Raw genomic sequence first — 14,158 nt, forward strand, 5'->3', positions numbered from 1 at the left:
TTCTGGTATGTCCCATCAAGCGAAGAAATGTTGAGGAAGATTCAGGCCCTCACTCAGACTTCAGCACTTTGCCATTCCCATGAGTTTATAATTCAGTTCAGTAAGTTACATCACTGCAATGACAAAGACAGGTCAAGATTCACTCCACTTAACTCTTCAGCATAAATTTCGAGGCTCTCTAACTTAGGCTGGCCCCTATAGGCTTTGGCTATCTGTAAAATCAAACAAGGAAGAGATGGGTATTGTCAGAAATTTAGACCCCTCTGTTCATCAGGTATAAAGGGAGTTGGCTGGACTCTCATTACCTGAAGTATTTTCAGCCTATAAAGGACCTAAAGTTACATGGGATAAATCCAGATCCAAATGCAGCTATTTATAATGTAGAGAGACATGTGGAAAATATTTGACTTATCATTTTCTGTTTTGTCTGTTTGCAAAGCATGCAGAACTCTTTTAAATATGTGGGGTTTGTTATTCTTATTGTCTTAAATAAAAACTCCGTGATTCTATTTTATTTGGATGGACGTTGACAAGAAGTCAATGCCAATATCCCAGCAACAGTGACTGGCCTCTGGGAAAATAACTGTCTGTGGATAAGTAGGAGGACAATAGGGCTTCATTAAAGAAAACTTCAGTTCCAGGCTAGAAAGGGAGATGTAAAAACAAGGAATGAAGGACAGACTTTTTCAATGGCCAATGCTTTGTCAGCCTTGTTTCAGTCAAACTTGTATGTATCACATGTTTTTGCCCACAATGGTGCTCACAAATGTCTTACATAAATAGCAGGGTCCCTTGCCGAACGCATTTGTGCAGCACAGTATCTACCGCACACCCATTACTGAAAAATAAATGGAAAATTAAAACCAACCATCAGTTTCCATTCTGCACATGCATATTTTTGTTGTTGGTTTCTTAAACGAGATGGTTAAAAACCTCTTTCTCCACCTCCCCCTCCGCAACCCCACCAGTGACCTGGCTTGAATCCAGTCCATCTGACTGAGAAAGGAGCCTGTTTAGCAGACATATTTCCCAGCGAAGAAGGTTATAGGAAGGACGTTCCGCAGGGCAAATAAACAGGTGAGGTGCCAGAAGACAGAGCATGTGTGCTGAATTTAATAATTCAAGTGGGTCTTGTTATGGCACAGAGTGTGCTGGTTTCATCAAAAGGACCGCAGATAATATTTCCCATCTGTGGAATTTTAATGAATAAATTATGTTTATTTATGTTTCCCTCTTTTTTAAAAAAATGGGAAAAATGAGCACAGCTTCTTTGTCAATGCTATGCTCTTTCTTCATTTTCAGAAATGCAAAAAGTAAAAAGCATCCGTCTCCTAAAATGCTGATACCTGAGGCAGAGACTTGGACCTAGTGAGCAGGGTGAGTTTGGGAGGTCAGATGACGGGAGGTTTAACTACTGTAGCAGGACAGGCTAAAAGCAGGAGAGAATCAGTGAAGACGAAGAATCAGTCAAGGTTCACAAGAGACAAACAACTTTGAATATTTCCATTACTTCATGTACAACAGCACATACCTAAAGTAGTTTCAAAAAGCATTTCAGAAGGATGGCCAAACTCATCAGGCAGTATCTTACTAACTTTAGAACGAGAGACTCGGAATGCCTGTACTCTCTTCCCAGTTCAGCCAGTAGCTTACTGGATGACTTAGTGGGACAAGCACTTTGACTTTTGTTTGTCTGTCACCCCTCCTATAAAATGGTAACGATACTTGTCCCTTTTGCAAAGTACAGATCTATTCACTGGGAATTACACATAAATGCTAGATATTGTTATTATCATTATTAATAATGATAATAATGATAGTATTATCTTTTAAATTCTTCAGATCAGAATGCAGATTATTCTTCCCTTTTGTCGCTGTTAGTCTCTTAAATGATCTGGTATAAATATGAGGAGCATCTCGTTCCATCTGTTTCTACTTTTAGCATCGCAAAAAGTTTTGAAAAGAGCATTTCATCATTCAAAGTTTGTTCACCTGTAATTTTAACATGGCTTTTAGACCAAAGACTCTGATTTTAGGGACTTTCTCACTCAGAAATTCTGTAACTGGCCCTGCCCAACTTCTGTGCCTCACCCTTTTCCCTGAGGTCTTGTCCCGCTGCAGAAATGACTCAGCTTCCCTGAGCCTACTGCTAAACTGCTGGATGCTGCAGCCCAGCAAACAGAGGGGCACCAATTTTATGTGGGCTGACCAGCTTTCGGAAATGTTTCTATTGCTTTACGAGCTCTAAAGAAATTCCAAGAAACCTAAAATCTTACTTTAGGCTTCTTAGTTAAATGCATAAGATCAGATGGAATGAATATAGCTTAAATACGGGTTTAGCACAAAGAAAAGAAATGCAAAGATGTGTAACTCATCTACCAAAAAGTAACAGAATTGGACTTTTAGCTTTTTTGCATCAAAATATGGAATCTCACTATGAAACTAAATGTTTGCATATGAAATAGATTGAATGAATCCATCTGTCATTGTGAAATAATTTGAAGCAAGCAATTACATTACAAAAAATACGCTGAGTATGGTGATAAGTTGGACTAAGAGCGACGATTAGACATTAACAATTCCAGACAAATTACATGAAGAACACATTTTTACAATCAGGCAAGATAAACACATTCGTCATGATCCACTGAAAGAGATTACTGGATCAGCAACAGAGTGATTCTTCAGGGAATCACTGGGAAAAAAGGTACTGATCATTTTGTTTTGATTTGCTACTGTTGAAGTTTGACAGAAGGATTTATTCAGTTCTCATGCCCTCATGATATTTTCACCTCAAAAGAAATGCCAAGGAAATTGTGGATTATATACAAATACTCCACATATCAGATAAGGGAGATAAAATGATATAGAAATCTTTCTTTATGTGGATTTACTGCATCTAGCCTGGACTCTTGCATATCTCTTCCTAAATGCATCAGTAAGTTGGAAGAAGTCTACAGTAGAGCAATAAAAATAAGCTTTGGACAGGATGCACTGATGAAAAAGGGAGGAACTGTTACATCAGCTTGCAAATGTCTAGCGGATGGGGATGAATTGTTTAGGGGGCAGGCTAGATTAGAAGTAGGAATGATAATCAGAGGAAACTAAGTAAATGAACAGTCAGATTTAATATTAGTATATCCAAAGCACAAGCTGTGTAGTAGATATTAAATTCTCCACATTCGCAGGTACCTGCAAATCTGTATTTGCACTTCCTCATATTTTAAAGTAGAGATGTGTGAGAAAAAAGGTAAGATCACAGTTATATGCACTAAAATCAACTAATAAATGGCCATCTGAACAAAAAGTCAGGAACTTCATGGATAGAGATTTTTAAAAGAAAGCCTGCTATATAACAGGACATAAAAATATCCTGAATTATCCCCTGAGAGATTGGCTGGATATGACCTAAAAGGAGTTTTCCAACTCTCATGTCTATGATTCACCATATATCACGCTCAGGATTTTCTTACTCTTGGAAACAAACAAAAAAAAAACCCCACCATCCAAAACTGACAGTCCTTTTCCATTACTGGCTTCAGTTACCATCCTCATAGCCACAGTGTAATTGGACGCTGAATCTACTTACCGAAACACTGAGAGGAAGAAAAGAGTCAGTTCAAAAGACTTACAGGCAAATTCTATTCTCGGTCCCAGTACTGCAAACTGTCAGTGACATTTCTTTTTTCTATATTGTTCTAAACTAACACCTTTGTAACAGAAAGCACAATCTGGCCCCTCATGCTGAAGCCACAGTGGAGACTCCCCAGACCTGAGGGCAAAGTCCACCAGAATCTGAGTTTTGCTCTAGTCCTAAGGCAGGCATTGCAGCTCGTGCTGAGACGTACCAGCTGAAATGCAGAGCCCTCACAGATGTTCTTAATCAAAAGTAAGACAATTTGCATCAGATGCCTCACTAGCATAGACTGAAAAAAGAGTAAACTATGTCTGCTGGAGCTTCTGTAACTGATTAAGAGTCACTGGGCTGGAGCACAGATGACTGCTCGAGTCCAGCCCCCATGCAAGAGCAAGCACAGTAGCAGAAGAAACAGACCCCCTCCGCCGTGTAATTTGCAGAATAAGTGGAAGACAGTGTCTGATTCTCTGGGTAACTTTTTATTTTATTTTTAGAGGGCAGATGGGAAAGAAATAGCTCTTACCTGCACTGACCTCACTTACCATTTTGCTGCTTAGAAGTAATTTTCCTCACTAGAGAATGGAAAAAATGCTACAGTGGTGCATAACCATTTTTTTAGGTTTTAAATGTTACATTGTTTATAGAAAAGGACAAGGAGCTTGAACTAGACACAGAAGCTAATTTATTTTTAGTCTATTTTTTTCTGAGTTAATCTGATTTGGATACGCTGATACGCTGTCTTGACTGAATTTAAGCTTTATTATAATCTTGTGGATAACATAAAGGATTGCGTTAATTAAAAATAACAAAAATTATAATTTGTCAGTAGTAGGAAAATGTAACTGATTTTAGCCATACGGAAAACAGTTAAAACCAAGCTTTGTTTTCAGTCACACATTTATATCAGATCAGTACAAACAAATTCTTTGCTAATCACTTTCAAATTTTTATAGAGGCACTGACTGCAAATCCAGATGGGACTGTTACAATTACCTAACCTACCATCTAACACAAGGAAGAGAATTTCAAATAGTATCCTTGCATCAAACACAAGATTCTCTGTTTAAGATAGAACAGGTCTTTAGGAAAGCTGTCCATCTTGACAACAATGTCTGTTGAGGGAGAATCACTGAAATCCTTATACAAGATTTCCAGAGGCAAATTAATGGCTGTCACTTCTTTGACATTTTACACTATCTTTTAATTTTCATCATGACTACAATTAGAATACTAATTTCAAAGACATGTTAAAGAGAACATTTGCATTATACTGACAGCTATTTTAATTGTCTATTATCTTCTTTACTGCTAATACAATACGACTAATACAATACGACCACCATTACGGCATGGAGTAGAGGATTCAACGCATCTGGCTCCCAATCGCGTAGGAACTCAAGGAAAACTGAATGCTTAGAGTGGGTTTCAGCTTCAGATTCAGTTGCTTATATATACATGACTAAGGTAGACGTGTCCACAGGTGACCTGGGTGTCTCAACTCCACTATAATCATAGAACCATAGAATCACAGAATGGTTCAGGTTGGAAGGGACCTTAAAGATCACCGAGTTCCAAACCCCTTGCCATGGGCAGGGACACCTCCTACTAGACCAGGTTACTCAAAGCCCCATCAATTGAGTTGTGAATCTGAAAGTGAGTCCTTCTCTCTCATATCTAGTGGATTTATGGCATTGTTTGGCAAGTTGTTTGTTTTGTTTTGTCCAAATGATCAATGAGCACCATCAGATCCTAAGCCCAGATCTTCTAATGGACCTCATCTGCTGGGCCACAAGTCATGGAGATACAGTGAACAAAATCAGGGGACCTTGTTCAGCTCAGCCTAGAGTACACAATTACGTTTAGTCAGCTGAACAGTTTTACCCTCCACAGGATTTATACAGTAGCCAGTTAAATAGAAGCGTTTTAGTCTGTAAGCTGACTCCAGCTTCAGGAGATCAGTTAGAAAAGGACACAGGCATGTAAGATTTGAGCTGCTGTAGAGCACCCAAGTCATTTACCAAGGGGTGGCAGTTGTGACACAGAACCTGCATCCAGAAGGGAGACCACGCTCTGCCTTGGTGCGTCAAAAACAGCACAAGATGCTTCTGTGTGAGCAACTAAATCAAGCCCATACTTTCTTATCTGCTACACTCACTCCAAGCCAATTTTAAATTTAATTGTTTCTTTTTTACTTAAAATCAGAAGAATGGAAAGCATACCTGACAAACATCATAGTGCTCGAAGAGAGACAGCAAACCGATATCACTGCGGCTTGTGATACCTTTCAAAATTGTGATGTTGCCATTTCCAGAGTCCAGCTCTATCACATTGTTGAAAACATTGGACACAGCTTTACCAGTCAAAAGCAAGTTCACCAATTCCTGTTTGTGAGATATTTATAAAAAAAAAGAAAAAAAAAAAAAGAGTAGTTAAATGCCTTGTCTCTAACTGACATCAGTACAAGATTGATTTACGACTGATAAAGTTACACACGTACCAGACCCTTAATTTATGTAGTAGTTTTACATTTAGGGTTAGGATTAGGATTACTTACAAAATTTTTTTCTGGATATTTTGGGGAAATCCCATTCCCAAACTAAAATGAGGAAATATTATCAGAGTTTTCAACGTTCATCTTTCCAGAGGCAAACTGTTGATAATCAATTTACTCTTATGTCCAACTCTCAACTTCCTCATATCAGTTGTGTTGTTTTTTTTTTTTTAAACTAAAACATTTTGGCGTCCCTTTTTCTCTACAATGAAAGCTACAGCATGAATGATGTAAACTAGACGCCTGTACAGTACTATCTGATATTTCTGCATGTGCTTAGTGATCTATATGCTCTGTTGGACAAGACTTATTACAAGATTGTTTTTCCACTAATTATTTCTGGATTAACTTAAGTCTCATTCAGCAAGACATTCACGCATATGGCGTCACATCTGGTCCATATCACTAATATACTCATATTTACTATAGCAGATTGTTGATTATTTCCTCTCCGATTGAACTAGAAGTATGGCTGTGTCAGAGGCTAAATACACGTGAGAGAGTGCGTGTGTGCATATGAGTATGCATAAAGTTCAAGGAAGAGAGACGCTAGACATTTTGCTTAGCATAAGATCCCACAAGGGCCAGCTAGGATGTAACAGCACGTAATAATATCGAGCAGCAGACTGTGCTACAGCAATGAAGCAGCTAACTATTAATAAATAACATATGTCGAGAAACATGAGAGGAAATAACAAGAAAAAAGCTTCCAGAAAAAAGAGTCCAAATTACCATGCTTGAAGACAGGAATAACACTGGTATTGCCAGTTCGACTTGATGTATGATTTTAAAAATACTACACACATTTATAGCCCCATGTTTCTCCTGAAGGACTCCCCAAAGTTTATAGGTTCTTACTGATATTTTTAGGACTTCTAATCCACCAGTGACATTCCACCACCTTCTTGGGGAATCACCGTGTAACTTCCATCAACAATACAAGAGAAGAATATGAGGCTTGCCTTTTGCAGCCAAAATAGCAGTACATTTAATGGCTGTGGACCACAACCAGACCACACAACTGATTATGTCCCAGTTCTGGCTGAATGTGTGTCCCAGAAGCTTGGGATCTACATTCTACCTACGTGTCCAAGGCAAAGAATTTCTAACTGAGTGGATGCCTCCACAGGCCTCAAGCCAGCCAGCAGGAGACATTTGGTACAGGACATGAGCTGGAGTTTAGACTACATACAGTTGTTGTCCTGAGTGCCAGACAGCAATTCAGACTGCTTGTTTTCAGAGAATCATAGAATGGTTCGGGTTAGATGGGACCTTAAAGACCATCCAGTTCCAACCCCCCTGCCATGGGCAGGGACATCTCCCACTAGACCAGGTTCCTCAAAGCCCCATCCAGCCTGGCCTTGAACACCTCCAGAGATGGGGCATCCACAGCTTCCCTGGGCAACCTGGGCCAGTACCTCACCACCCTCACGATAAAGAATTTCTTCCTGATAGCCAATCTAAATCTGCCCTCTTTCAGTTTGAGGCCGTTACCCCGTGTCCTATCATTACACTCCCTGATAAAGAGTCCCTCCCAATCCTTCCTGTAGCCCCCTTTAGGTACTGGAAAGCCACTATAAGGTCTCCCTGGAGCCTTTTCTTCTCCAGGCTGAACAACCCCAACTCTCTCAGCCTGTCTTCATAGGAGAGGTGAAATTTTCAAGCACCACTTGCCTTTTAGACACGTATATAATAAGTCAGTGTCTCCAGTTTGAAGCACCAGCTTCAGTCAGCATCAGGTCAATTAGCCGAACAGTGACGATTTACAGAGGAGCTGTATGATTGGACATGCAATCTCAGTCACCTTTCTGAAAGGTCATGGAGAAAACTCAGCGTGCAGTCTCAGCAGTATCTCAGCACTAAAATCAACCAAGGAGTTCAAAAGAGGCAGATGAGAGGAGTAAGAGCACATGCACACACAGGTACAGACACACACAGACCAGAAAACCAGACCAAAAAGCAGAGGCTCTGAAAGCAAAGAAAACAATATGCCAAAACACAATAAAAAACCAAAAAGGATGAAGGTGGTTGACATTATGGGGAAAAAGGAAAAACATACGGAACTGAAAATAAGAAATACCATCTCTTCCCAGAGGTCAGTCCACAGCTCTGCATGCAGAGGCATATGACCTCCCCCAGATCGCACACACAACTCACCTGAGTACAGTAGCCATGGCTGCCAATCAATCGGTTTGTAAGCACATCAAAATCATTGCGCACCCTGAAAAGGAGTAGAGAATCAATTAAATTAGGAGTGGAGAGTGTAATCAAATTTAAATACAACTGCTTCTTCTCATTAGACTTAACATCTCTAAATCTTGGCGGGAAAAAAAAAAACCCTAAACCAAACTGCTTCTCAATCATAAATACAACTCTACATTTTGGAATCCTTTCAAGGTGATTTATTGCATGGCAAAAAAAGGTGTATATATCAACTAAACCCGTGGCAAGCAAAAGTTTGTTAGACTAAAGAAAATAGCTGTAGAGGAGAAAAGAAGCCATTGTCACTACCAGTTAGGACTTTAGAATTACTGGACCACTTTTCTTACAGAATTACAAAATCACAGCATGGTTGAGCCTGGAAGGAACTCTGGAGGTCACCTTGTCCAATCCCTCCCTCGCCCCCCCCAACTCAAGCTCAGCCACCTAGAGCCAGTTGTCCAGGACCATGTCTAGATATTTTTTTAGTATCTCTAAGGAGGTAGACTCCACAACCTAGCCAGGCAACCTATTCCAGTATTCAGATAAGATGTTCTCACAAATGCACGTATTTGTTGTTCCTATCATCAATACTTGGAATACACACAAGCTGAAGATTATGTCTATACACTGTATTGTCCACGAAAAGAAGAAGAAAAGGAAAAAAACTAAAAGACTCTCGGTGCACTGTATTATATCAGTATTTACAATACTGATGTGTGGTCTCTGCTTCTATTTTATGACATCAAAGATAAAAGTCCATGAAATTGCATTATTGATAATTATGGAGTAATATCTCCCCAAACCAAGTTCCCTCTCTCACAACTCCTGGAATTATTGAATTAGTGATTGGTTGATGACCTAAAAAATAAAGGTTGCAACTGTGACCATTTTTGTCCTGCGGATATAACGTAATTGCAAACATTTTATACATAAATAAATGTCTAATCTAGTTTTGAGAAAAAACAACGTACTATATGCTGGGACATCTATGGCAATAAACTCCACAGATTCATTTGATGGTTCATAAAAAAGCTATTTCCCTTTAGTATAAAATATGTTGTTCTCAATTATTTTGGCTACATCCTTATTTTGGTATTGTTACAAAGGTAGAGATAATGTCTGAATGATCATCAATTAACACTTACTCTACATACATCTGGCCTTCTCACTCTCATTTGACCTGTAAAATCTTCTATGCACCCAATTATTCATGTTTTCTGGCAATTAGCACAATTATTTAAAAAAGGAAAAGATTTTGTTTGTGATAAATTAAGAGTTGAATTGATGTGGTTAGAGTAGAGCTAGCTAGACATTTCCCTTGAACATTGCTATACATGCTGTTAAAAAATTGATTTCTTAAGTAAAAAGCTGGGATATTCCTTGCATTCATTCCAAAGCTCAGAATGTAATATAAAATTTCTAAGATTTCCAGCCCTTATGATACTTAAGTCATAGCCATTGAATCACAATTCCCTTTTTTAAAATGCATTTTAAAGAAAATTTACAAGTTAGTCTCAATCATAACAAAGTGCCACAATAACGTCTCTTGCTAGTGTGAAATCAAAGAAAAGATCGTGGAAAGTGTGCCTGTGATATGGAAAATTCTCTCATGCAACATTGCAAGGAATGGATGAGGCGATAATAATCTTTGGATTTTGGCCATTTTTTAGTTTTAGAAACAGTTTCATCTTGAAAACGCCATAGCCTTCTTTGAAAGGAGTAGACTATACAATATGCGTCAGTTAGGGACGATGGGACGTACGACAAAGACAATAGGAGGAAGTTCTAATTTCATCTGTAGGTACAAACAATATGGGAGTTTAGAGGTGTATCTCAGATTTTCAAGAAGAAGAACATCTGCCTTTCAAATCATCTCTGCTAATGAGGAAACAAACATCAGGCGTATAGCTACGAGATTTACACCTATTCTAAATGGGTTTAAGATTATTATTGATACCTGCCAAAGACTTACCAGCTTCTGTGCAGGTGAATTTATCACCTTATAACAAAAAGCGTCAGCTTTTAAGTGCAAGTACACTTCATGCATTGTAAAAATATCAGACAACGGTAACAATGTGTTTTCTTTTCTGACGGGCTGTGAAGACATTCATTGATGACATGCAAATCTGAAGCATTTATTCATTCTGGTGTCTTGGCTATCAGATGTCAAAACAGATGTAATGAATAAATCATTACTACTAATGCTGCTTTGACCCTGCATGGACTTTTCCATTTATAATTTTTAAATCACTTTAAAAAAGAAAAACCCCATGAATTTTTAAGCCAGGAAACTTTTAAGTATCCCGGTCATCATCAAACAATGAGTTAAATGCTTGACTCTACTGAATCCCTCCTTCTTAATTTACAACGCAATGCTCTGCACACTGCTTTGACAGAATCAGAGGTCAGTAAAAAGTTACTGCCAAAGAGAACAGTGTTCATGGTAAGTGTTGTGGAAGCCCCATGGTATGGTATGGAAGCATCATGGTATGGTGGAAGCCCCATCCCTGGAGGTGTTCAAGGCCAGGCTAGACGGGGCTTTGAGCAATCTGGTCTAGTGGGAGGTGTCCCTGCCCATGGCAGGGGGGTTGGAACTAGATGATCTTTAAGGTCCCTTCCAACCCTAACAATTCTATGATTCTATGATTTCTTCCTCATGCTGTATTATCAGTATTTTCCAGTGTCATGGTAGGACATAATTCTACCTGGAGAGTGAGCTAGGAGTATGTTGACTGCTGGCACAGAATGCTGGTGTTTGCCTCACCTGACAATACTGTGAAGTCTGTGAAAAATAAATATTCAACCAGAGAGCAAGATACTGATTTTTAAAATCTCCTGGACAAATGCTTAAAATTAAGCACGTGTTCAAATACGCTGAAGCGCAATCTTCAGCAGGAATCATTTCCTGAGTTGATACATAATCAAAAAGATGACAATGAGATCTGCTAAATTTCAGATCACTCTGTAAGATGTCCCAGCTTGATTTTTATTTTCAGTTGTACTGTGTGTGAAGTAACGTGGCTTACGTCTGCACTCCAAGCAGGGAGGAGGGAGTTTGGATTCTCTATGGAGCGAGTGAAGCTGCAGCTTCTGCTACGGCAGAAGCAGCCTGGTGAGACAAGAGAGGGACAGCAGCAAACACACTCAGATTAATGTTCTTACAAATTTGTGTAAAGTCATAATTTCAACTTTTACTGTGTTTCAGTTTTTGCCCTGGGACCCTTTAAATTGCTGAATTCTCCATTCAGCAGTGCTGGAATTGCTTAGTCCAGCTTTTCTGATACCTTGACAAAATGTGAATGTGTTCACAGAACCTAAATGGCATGGAAAACCACATCTTTACATAGTTTGTTAATTTTGTACTGTTCTTTTAAAAAATATTTCTATTTAATTATTTTTTCCATAACAGGGTGGTCAGGGTGAGGCACCTATATTCTGGGGCTTAACTGTCTTTTCATTCAGCATACAACCAAACATTGTTTTCTCACATTATTATCACATAAAACAAACAGCAAAATCAAAAGATGTGCAAGGTGGCTTCAGAGCAAATACCTACTTTATAGAAATGGGAGAAATCTCATCATGACAGAAATCAACAAAATACATCTCATGTGAATTATACACATTTTTCATGTTTTCTAATGCTGCTGGTTTTAGGGCAGGAACGCCTGAAATAGCCTTTCCAAAAAACATCGTGACGTATTATAAATCTAATTTTCTCTCCATGTTCCTGTTGGTGATTCTGTGTTAATCTCCATCCTTGTTGAAACCGCTAGTTTCAAGTTATAAATAATGTGTTTATTAAGGATGCAAAGTACTATAGAACCATAGAACCATAGAATGTGTTGGGTTGGAAGGGACCTTTAAAGGTCATCTAGTCCAACCCCTCTGCAATGAGCAGAGACATGTCCTTGACCCTGCGGGTCTTTATGGCCACCCAGGAGTGGGTGGATGGGAAGAGCCGTGTCCCCTGGGCAGGATATCCATGCGGGGGGGGCAAGAGAAGGGTGAGCTGATGGGGACACGGTCCCTAGGGTACGATAGGCAGCTCCTGGGTGGCCGGGCAGGGTTCCTATGGGCTGGGGTCTCATCTGCAGAGCAGGACAGCGAGCAGCATCTCTCTTCTCCCAAACTTCCTGCTGCCTTTGCTTTTCCCCAGGGTCCAGCTGGGATGGAGGGATGCGTTGGTCCCAAAGGAGACACCGTAAGAGCTTCTTGCTGGCTGGCTTTGACCTCGGTGGGGATGAAGTCCGGGCTTGAGGGCTTCCCCTGGAGGGACGGGTGGTGTGAGGTGTCCCTGCCCCAGCTTTTGGTGGGGAGAGGGGACAGCAATTGCAGTAGACTTCACAACGGAAGCCTGGAGGTCCCCAGCTGAAGATGTATGGATGTTCTGAGCCAAGCCTTTCACTGCTCTGAATTGTCACAGCCATAATGACATAACTTGCTGACTTCAACATGGCCATGACAGTTCTTATTATGAATCTGCCTTATGTTTTCAATTCATTCATCCATTCTGGGATGTAAAAATTATAAAAGAAAATATTCTAAGAGTTTAAGACAGATGGAGAAAAATATCAGAGTTAGAAGAAACTGTAATTGTAGTACAAACCTTAGCACTGATGGTGTATTGATAAAATAAATCTCTATGGAATCTACTAAACAGGACATAAATTCAAATGCAGAATATAAATATTTTGAGCACTGGATGCTACAATATAACATAATCTGTAATCAGGTGAACTTTTTCTTAGCAAATAACACTGAGTTCGATAAATAAGACTTTTAAAAAATGCTTCATATACATTAATTCTCAATTTACTTCCAGGAAAATTCTTGCCAAGTCTTAAATGGAGAAGATCTGAGCATTAAATATTAAATCCAAAAGCCACATACAAACTCTAACACTAGGAATAACTCCAGACTATCAAAACATGAGTTAGTTCATGTCAGTTATTTACCCTAGATATCATTTGGATTGATAGCAGAACAAAATAAAACAATACAAAACAAAAAATGGTACATTCAAGTAAGTGCTATCTGCTTTACAATCCTTAACTCTGTGTCAAAGCTGTAATAGAAAATTGGTGACCTCACTTTGTTCATGGCAACAGACAGCTACATTAACAAACACACAATTACAAGTCTACTCCGAAAATAGAATTTGGGTTGGGAGGGAGAAAAACTTGTCTTCAGGCATAAGGATTTCAAATAATTACAATGGGGATGTGGAAAATGACAGGATGGGTGACTGGCTTATTGTGTAAATGTTCCATAATATTATTTTTTTTTATAGTGGCACACTGCAAAGGTTTCAAATGAATGTTCAAAAGAGAAAGGAAGAGCCCTTCTGAAAAAAAAAAAAAAAAAAGAAAAAAGATTGTTGTTTGGGATTCAAACCAGTGAAAGTAAGGAAGTGGCTTCAATCTTTCGTTATCACTTTTCACATACCTGCTAATTTCACCAAGTTCCTAAAAGGTACATGTACGCAGGTAATCATGCAGACTTAATTCATCAGCTCTGCTGCTACGGGGTCCTAACATATATAGGAGATATTTATATTTCAGAGGGATAGATCTGATCTGAAAAGTAATTAAACTATTGGCACATTCAACCCACTATTTCATTTTTTCAAAATACATTATGTTTCTTACTAAATGCAGGATGTTTTCCTCAGCACAACACTTCAAGCAAAGATACTAAACCAGAATCTGCTTAACCATGTCGACCTTACGTTTAGCAAACAGCTGAATAGCACACAGTATGACGGT

The 14,158-nt window shown here is 39.1% G+C and overlaps 1 protein-coding gene across 2 annotated transcripts in view; it reads right to left on the reverse strand.

The window, feature by feature from the left end:
• Positions 1-14,158, reverse strand: part of MINDY4 (MINDY lysine 48 deubiquitinase 4) — an 82,131-nt gene that overhangs the window by 18,797 nt on the left and 49,176 nt on the right. For both annotated transcript variants that reach the window (XM_063324315.1, XM_063324314.1), the window contains exons 14-15: positions 8,346-8,409; positions 5,857-6,018 (exon numbers count right to left, since the gene is read on the reverse strand). In XM_063324315.1, coding sequence (XP_063180385.1) covers positions 5,857-6,018; positions 8,346-8,409 — 226 coding nt within the window. The remainder of the gene's footprint in view (positions 1-5,856; positions 6,019-8,345; positions 8,410-14,158) is intronic.

Source organism: Chroicocephalus ridibundus, chromosome 2, assembly GCF_963924245.1.
Source record: "Chroicocephalus ridibundus chromosome 2, bChrRid1.1, whole genome shotgun sequence".
NCBI classification, from domain to species: domain Eukaryota; kingdom Metazoa; phylum Chordata; class Aves; order Charadriiformes; family Laridae; genus Chroicocephalus; species Chroicocephalus ridibundus.